The sequence below is a fragment of the Hipposideros armiger genome, unplaced genomic scaffold, assembly GCF_001890085.2.
Source record: "Hipposideros armiger isolate ML-2016 unplaced genomic scaffold, ASM189008v1 scaffold_118, whole genome shotgun sequence".
In the NCBI taxonomy this organism is placed as follows: Eukaryota; Metazoa; Chordata; class Mammalia; order Chiroptera; family Hipposideridae; genus Hipposideros; species Hipposideros armiger.
The window spans coordinates 609,802-618,506 of NW_017731468.1; the positions used below are offsets into that span (position 1 = coordinate 609,802).

The following is an 8,705-nucleotide window of genomic DNA, read 5'->3' on the forward strand; positions in this document are numbered from 1 at the left end:
CCCAGCATTTGTTTCATTTGAACATGTTTCTTCATCAGTAAAATGAGAACCCCAGTTCTGCATGCTTCGCAGGTCTGTTTCAAGGAGCTAATGAAAATTACTGGGATTGAGGGAAGGGGCGTGGTTAAAGGGACCACATGTATTGGTCCCTAGTCTAGGCCAGCCCTGGGTGTTGGGGACTGGGAGGGGGTTGTTGTAGGTAGAGGGACTCTGCCTGAGGGGCCAGTGTGAGTGATGTTTTTCTCTAAGGAGCACATCCTGATACAGTGCACTCCATCCAGTCTCAAGCAGACTCCTGGGCTGGGCAGTTATTCCTCCTCTTGTGAGACCCTCCGAAGTTTGTTCCTCCTCCTGACACAGCACGGAGGTTTCCTGCATGCTGGGGTATAGTCAGTATAGTTTCTTTCAAGAACCTACAACTCCTGTCCTTCTTGCTTGTTTGTGCTATGACAGTAGGAATAGGTAGCCGAGTTTGGACTAATTTTTCACACTGCTATGGAATGGTCACCTTGCTGCCTGAATTCACTCATTCCCACACCAACCAAGGTCCAGGCATGGGAAGAGGCAAGCAACAGCCAAGCCAGTATCGTTTGGCCCAGGTTGAGATGTGCTTGGGCGAGGGTAGCAAGGGCAGCTCCCAGCAGCCCTGAGCCATGCTGGCCTCTCCCCGAGGAAACTGCAGCTGTCAGCTGGCCCCTGCTCCACCAGAACCATGTGCTACTTAAAGGCCACGACCAAAAAATGCAGATCTGTCGAGGATGTGTAGACCGCTCACTACTCAGGGGTTGGAGAAATGCAACCTCGAGGTGGGCACTGTGGCCCAGATGGGGAAGGAGTTTGACAAACAGTACAACCCCACCTAGTACTTACTGCAAGGAGGGAGGAAGTTCAGTAATCACGTAACACACGAAATCTACCATTTCATCCACTTCTACTGGGCGAAGTGGCCATTCTTCTGTTCAGATCTGGTTAAAAGCACGGGCTGTGCCATGCCTCTAGTGATCTACCCAAAAACAAGAACTGCAGCCTGAATTCCAAAGGCCAGAGCCCGAAACCTTCAGTCTTGCTAAGGGAACACTTCGATCCTTGAAACTTTATTGTGATGTTTTGTACATATGCTCTCTGGACTAGTTTGTTGTGGTTATAGAACAACTAGCAATACAGCTGCTATTTGTATTCATTTTCTATTTCATACTTCTCTGCCCTATGTTTTTCCTCTCCTCAAAACCTAGTCTTTAAATTAATAAAAGACAAGATTCCCCCCCCCCAAAAAAAAAACCTCAACTGTACAGGTGAGTGCCCTGGCATCGTCTGATTTTGGATACTGAGGTCAGTGGAGGTGTGCAGCCTGGTGTCCACTGTCGTTTTCATTTAGGGAATGTATCAATTTATTATTGCTACTGTAACAAATACTACAAACTTAGTAGCTTAAAACAACACACATTTATGTTACTATAGGTCTGGAAGTCAGAAGTCCAAAATGGGCTTTATGGGGTTTAAAATCAAGGTGTCGGCAGGGCTGTGTTCCAGTGTTTGTTTCTAGGCCAGTGGGTCTCAACCTTCCTAATGCCGCGACCCCTTAATACAGTTCCTCATGTTGTGGTGACCCCAAACCATAAAATTATTTTCGTTGTTACTCTATAACTGTAATTTTGCTACTGTTATGAATCGTAATGTAAATATCTGATATGCAGGATGTATTTTCATTGTTACAAATTGAACATAATTAAAGCATAGTGATTAATCACAAAAACAATATGTAATTATATATTGTGAAATATTTATAATTCATGAAGTGTCATTTTACCTCCAATACTGCTGCTTTCAACACAGCAGCTGCTTTCTACACAGTAGCTGCTCTCTACACATGTGTGACTGGTCCGCATAAGTACATTATGGTGCCAACCCTGTCACATACACCTGTATTTGTACGGGGTGTATGTGATGGGGTTGGCACGATGATGTCATCACACCGGGTACTTGTATGGGGGCGTATCTGCATGTGGGCGGACCCGCCTGGAGACAGATAGCGGAGCGGTGTCTCGGTTCCTAAGACCATCGGAAATATGTGTTTTCCGATGGTCTTAGGCGACCCCTGTGAAAGGGTCGTTCAACCCCCGAAGGGGTCGCGACCCACAGGATGAGAACCGCTGGTCTAGAGGTTGCCTGCATTCCTGGGCTTGTGGTTCCTTCCTCCGTCTTCAGAACACATCACCCAACCCTCTGCTTCCGTGATCACATGTTTTTCTGACTCCAATCCTCCTGCCTCCCTCTCATAAATACCTTTGTGATGGGGCCCACCTGGGTAATTCAGGATACTCTCATCTCAAAATCCTTAATCATATCTGCAAAGTCCCTTTTACCACATAAGGTAACAAATTCATAGGTCCCAGGATTACCACATGGACACCTTTGGGGAGCCTTAGTTAGCCTACCATACAGAGTTCTTTTGCCCCAGCAGCTGGAGATCAGCTCTCAGTTGGTTAACTTCTCTCCTGGAGTGTCTCCTTGTATAAAAAGGTATATACCTCATATTAAATTTGGACTTGATTCCTTCATCTCCCCCTGCCTGCATCAATGGTGTGATGAATCTGTCATTTGTTTGGAGTATGTTATTTCTTTAGTTGGCTTATTCAGAGATATTATCCTGTATGCTTGTGAAATTATTATCATTTGCACAGTGAACCTGTGCTAAATAATTTGCTGACAGAGTTAGTTTCTTGAGCATAATTTTGCTGCCTCCCCCAAAACAGTTATATATGTCCAAATACTTAGATGTACTTGGTTCAAGGTACAATGTATTTCTTGCTATCAGTCATGGTAAAAAATATTAGCAAAAAAAAAATCGCTGTAGAGAAAGTTCTGTACACATTCATCAGTTGACATGTACAAGAAAGTTCACAGCAGCATTCTTTAGGGCAAAAGCTGGAAACTATCCAAATCTCCAGAGCAGAATGGATACATACATGTGGTACATTAAACAATGGGATACAACAGAGAATGAAAGAAAAACTCGATTTTATGTGGATGAATGCCAAAAGCAATGCTGAAACTAACAGTCTTAGAGAAAACATATACAATTCCATAAATCAAGCTCAAAAATCAAAATAAGATATTGTTTAATGATTATATATATGTATATATATATATATATATAAATAAATACAAGGGAAGGCAAAACTCAGAAAATAAAAACTTAAAAAAAATCATCCGTGTGACTAAAGGTTTGAGGAACTCATGTTTTTCAGTATTTCTCAAATTAATTGCACCTGAAGAAAGCATCCACAACTATTTTCTGATCTTACCCCTGCCCCACCTCCTGGGGTAGTGTTCAGCACCTACTTATTTTATTTACTTATATTTAAAGGTCTGAACCATCTGACAATTTGTATTATCTGCATAATATATATGTATATCCTAAATAGGGTGTCACTTTCAAGGCCAGCGCCTGACAATGCTCCGACAACAGCGCTCATTAACTATTTGCAGAATGAATCGATGCACTTTTGGCATACGTCAGTTCACTTCAGAACTTCTTTTCCTCAAAATTTGTACTGCGGGTTCGGTGCAAAGCCTGCCCTATCCCCTACCCATCTCGTTGGCTTAAGTATTCAGGCTCCTGGTTCTCAAGACCCGGAGGCAATCTTCTCCCCCGTCTCTGCTTTGGGCAAGCTGAGTGGGAAACGAGTGGAGTACCCGCGTGGAGGAAAAGGGGCTTCCCACGCACTCAGGGGTGTGGAGCCCACCGTGCAAGCCGCCCTACGGGGGTAAGGCGAGCGGGATTGCAACCCGAGGGGTCCGATCCCAGCGCTGGAGGTAAGGCACAGCGCCCTCTTTCCCGTCGGAATCTGCCCAGACCCACTTTCGAGCACCCGTTCCCCGGTGACATCACTTTTCCGGACTCCCGATTGGAGGAGCGTGTCAGCTATAATCTCGCGATGACTCCTCCTTCAGGTCCTCTTGCCTCCCTCTCTTCCCCGCGACCCGGTAGTCGATTGCAGACCACGTTGAGAGTCATCGAGACGCCGTAGAACGATACCAGCCTCCGGGACTAGTCTAGACGGCTGCAGCCCTTGGCAGACGCCCGCGGGCACGAGGCGCGGCTCGCAGGCGTCCGGCCGGCCAGACCCTCCACCGCGCGCGGCTGCACCGCTCGGCTCGGCCACTGGATCAGCGCCACCAGGTGATTCCCATCAAGTCCCGTCCTGTAGTATCGCGAGAATTTAGTTTTGTGAACCAGATTTCCGGTCGCTTAGGTCTCCTTGGAGATAGCATTTTAGCCAGGTTCCCCCCCCCCCCACACCTGTCGTTCCACGGACTACACGTGGTTCGGAAGTTTCCCAGGGAATGTTTGGGGGGAGTCAGGCAGAGAGGTGCGGATGAGAGTGAAGCAGCGTTGAAAAGGGAAGCAGTTTGGGGGCCCAGGAGAAGTGTAATTTGCTGAGCATCTTCTGGCCACTTCAGCAGTGCTTAGGGTGGGCGTGGGGTTTCCCCCTATTGGGGAGGCCTCGTCAGGACAAACGTTTAGGCATCCACTGAGCACGCATAAGCACCGCGCTTAGTTTTATCTAGGCTTGACGTTTTCAAGATTAAACCCTGCAGCAAATTTGCTCACCGTTCACAGAGAAGAGTCTCCCCGTTATCTGCCTCTGTCCCTTCTAAACTTTGTACAGTGGTCACTTCCCTAGGAAGTGATAATCTCCAATTATTACCTGGATCGAATCATGTCACTTTTCTTTGTTGTTTTTTTGTTTTTTATTTTTTATTTCTTTTTATTTTTAGTTTCAGGTGTACAGAACAATGCAATGGTTTTCCTTTTCACCCTTCGCACAGAAACAACCCCCTCCCCCATCTACTGCCCTTCCACCCCCGATATCATACTTATCTATTACAATTCCATTGACTCCATTCCCACACTCTAATCCACGTCCTGTGACTATATGTATATATAATTGTAGTTGACATACAATATTATTCAACATCAGCTTCAGATATACAGTGCAGTGGTCAGGCCTCTACACTGACTATGAAGTGGTCTCCCTAACAAGACATCATGTCACTTTTCAAATCCTTTCCCTTGTCAGTGCTGTTCTAGCTGTGTCTGTTTTTTCTTTCTGTTTTTTTTCCCCCCCTCTCTCCTTTTAAGCTGTGTCCATTTTTATTACCATTTTCTGTTGAGTGGTTTTTCACATGCCATTGCTGTATTGATATTTTGCAAATGGACCAGAGTTCATCAGTGTGAGGACTAGCTTGTCACTTATATACAGAATATATTTTAGATACCAGCAAGTCCACCTTTCTGCCATTAAAGGCATACATCCCTTCTAGAACATCTCTGACAAATGTTTGTTAATGAATTCATATGTCATTCACCTAATATTTATTAAGCACCAAATATGCACCAGGTACTGTTTTAGGAATTGAGAAAACAGTGGACAAAACAGATGGAAGTTGCTACCTTCGTGGAGTTTACTACTAGGGGACACAGACAAAGTACAAATAAACAAGGCCGTGTAATTTCAGGGAGTAAGTGCTATGAAGAAATGCTGTGGAAATGGTGTGTGTGTGAGTAGGAGGGGTGGCATTTTATGTAGAGTGGTCGCAGAAGGCTTCTCTCAGGAGGGGATAATCTAGAACAGACCTGAATGCTGAGAAGGCGTCAGCCTTGAGCCAGCCTGGTTCTGTGGAACCAGCATTAACAGGCAGCAGTATCAGGAAGTGCAAAGCCCCTTACTGGGAACAGGAGCATCAGGAAGTGCAGAGTGCCTTAGCTGATGACGAGACGATGGATTTGAGATGAGGTGCAGAGGAAGTAAGTGAGGGCCAGATTATTTCGGGCCTTGAAGGCCAAAGTCTGAAATTTGAATTTCATTTTAAGTGCAATTGGAAGTCGTTGGAAAGCCTGAGAGTCATTAGATTTTATTAAAGTTTTTAAAAGCTTGCTTTGATGATTGTGAAGAGAATGGACTCTTCAGAAACAAGGCGGCTATTGAAGGAGTCCAGGAGAAAAGGGTTTGTTCGGGTTCTTTTTGGATAATCCTGGTGTTGGAAAATTCTCTGTTTAGAAGGCAGTCTATTCCATAGTTGGAACGTGAAGTTCTTCCTTTGTATTGAACTGGAACCTGCCTCCCTGAAGCTTGCACTTTTTCCTAATCCGATCGCAAGACCAAAAGACATCTACTTTCCTTTTCTCCAAAACAGTCCGGCAGCGATTGAAGGCACTTGTCCTATTCTCTTTTCTCCAGGCTGAACACCTTTAGTTCGCTTAGCTGTTCTCTGAAGGAAGTGCTTTCTAGGCCTTCAGAAATCTGGTTGAGAATTAAAAGAGTATTTGAATCCATGTTAACTTTGCTATACTTGATATGAGGAAGCATTACTATGACTTTTGAGTTTTTTGGATTATAGATTGTGCCCTTACTGGAGAAGGCAGATAAAAATGGCACGTGCGATCCTGCTATTAGAAGTTGTTTGGATATTTTAGCAGGCATATCTTTCTTTGAGTCTCGGAAGCTCCATCATTGATTATGGATTGTTAAGATGTGGCCACGAGCAATGAACCTGATGTTCCACGTGTCACCTGACCTGTGGCATGACCAAGGGATCGTACATTCTCTCAATCTACCTGCCTTCTAATGGGCTTCGTAGCGGTCATGTTGTGCTGTTGGTTTACACATTGAGCTGTTTCAAATCGCACTTTACCTCCCTCCCCCATCCTGTATTTCTGTTATATTTTTCTAATATAGTGCAGCATTTTACTTTTATTTCTGTTTCATCTTCGTAAATTTATTCCAGTTCATTGGCTGTTTTTAAATCCTAATTCCATTATCCAACATGAACTCCCGCTTTCTGTCTTTTATAAATTCACATATAAATTCTTTTACAAATTCACTATATTATGTCCTTTTAATGTAAGCATCATGTACACTGCTGACAGTGCTACCTGCACCAAGAAAAGAGCCCTGTGTGGCATTTCCCTAGCAACTTGTCTCCAGATGGCATGGTGCTATCAGTGTATATTTTTCGAGTACATTTGTTCAGTCCATTGTGAACTGTTAACTAAACGAACTCTGCTAGCTAAAAGAAAGCTCTGTTAACGCAAAGCACATTCACAACGATAGTATGCGAAAGTTTCCTTTATCAAATACTTTGCAGCGTATTATGACACCTCCTGATCTGTCCAGTCTAAGAAGTTAGTGAGGTTAGACACTCGATTTTTGGAAAAACTGTGCTGGTTTCTTTTGTTATTACTAACCTGAAGGTTTGCTGTATTTTAAAATACAAAGACTGGGTTTAGTAGGTAAAAATCACTTTAGACAATAATGAGCTCTTCTTGAGCTTAAAAAAAGTTTTCCTTTTTCAAAGCAAAAATCCTTAGACCAGTGGTTCTCAACCTATGGCAACTTTGATCCCCAGGGAACATTAGGCAATGTCTGGAGAGGTTTTTTTGGTTGTCACATCTTGGTGGGAGGAAGATGCTACTGACATCTAGTGGTTTGAGGCCAGGGATGTGTTAAACATCCTACTGTGCACAGGACGAGAACACCCCACAGCAAAGAATTATCTGGCCCAAAATGTCAGTGGTGCTGCGGTTCAGGAACCCTGCATTAGACAATGCCTTAAACTCTTCTTTCTTGCAGTGACTACTATTCTATTTAAAATGGTTGTAAAGAAAAAGAAAGAAATGCAAGTTACTGCATTGACCATTTGTCATCAGGACCTTGAAACTTTGAACTGTAAGTGATTTCTGACTTTTATTTGTTTCTTTTCTAGGCTGCAAACAGTATTTTTATCTCTAGGACTTCCTATCACCTAACATTAAAACTCTTGCTATTTATTTTTCCCATGTTCTTTTATATTGACTTTTAGATGTAAAATGGTTTTCTTAAAAGTTGACTTCAGGGGCCGGCCGAGTGGCTCAGTTGGTTAAGAGCTTGCTCAAGAGTGTGAGCTCTGAGCAACAGTAGTTCGAGTCCCGGCCTGAGCTGAGCTGCCGCTGAGCTGCCAACAGGTGGCAGGATGGTTCAGCTATTTAAAAAAAAAATTGACTTCAGACTAAGTTCTTCCTGGTTTTTTGAGTTTATAAACATTTAAACTTTGTAGAATGAATAACAGGCAAACTCATATCCACATATTGTTAAATCACTGAGGAAATTTTTTTGTGTGTGTGTTATGTAGCTTTGGCTGATGTGGAAGGAAAAAATCTAGCTTCTTTGCTGTTACATTGTGTACAGCTCACCGATGGAGTGTCACAAATCCCGTATGTTAAACAGGTAAGGCTGAATTGACATTCATGGATGCGTCTTGTAGATTATCATGCTATTAGGGACTTTTTAAATTAACTGATAATTTTTGACTTCCGATTATCTAATATCAATGTATCATTAAAGAATGGGTTTTTTTTCCTGTTTGTTCTATAATATCTTTTTATTCAAAGGAGCAATAGAAGCCATATTCAGGCTTCCACCACCATTGGAGCTGTAAATAGATAGGATGAGATAATCAGACATATTGTTTTTGTGGAGATAAATTAAAAAAAAATTCCTATTAATCTGAATCTTCAAAACTCTTTAGCAAGCACATTAAAAAGTTAATTTAAAATGTAAATTAAGAGCTCGCTCAAGAGTTTGAGCTCTGAGCAACAGCGGTTCGAGGCCAGCCTGAGCTGAGCAGCCGCTAAGCTGCCAATAGGTAGCAGGATGGCTCAG

At 43.2% G+C, this 8,705-nt stretch overlaps 1 protein-coding gene across 1 annotated transcript in view; it reads left to right on the top strand.

Annotated features, from left to right (window-relative positions):
• The first annotated feature begins 3,180 nt into the window (after positions 1–3,180).
• THADA (THADA armadillo repeat containing) overlaps positions 3,181–8,705 on the top strand; it is a 323,536-nt gene continuing 318,011 nt past the window's right edge. Inside the window, exons 1-3 of the mRNA XM_019647913.1 lie at positions 3,181–4,183; positions 7,638–7,733; positions 8,176–8,270. Of these exons, the coding sequence (XP_019503458.1) occupies positions 7,658–7,733; positions 8,176–8,270 (171 nt within the window). The 5' untranslated portion in view covers positions 3,181–4,183; positions 7,638–7,657. The remainder of the gene's footprint in view (positions 4,184–7,637; positions 7,734–8,175; positions 8,271–8,705) is intronic.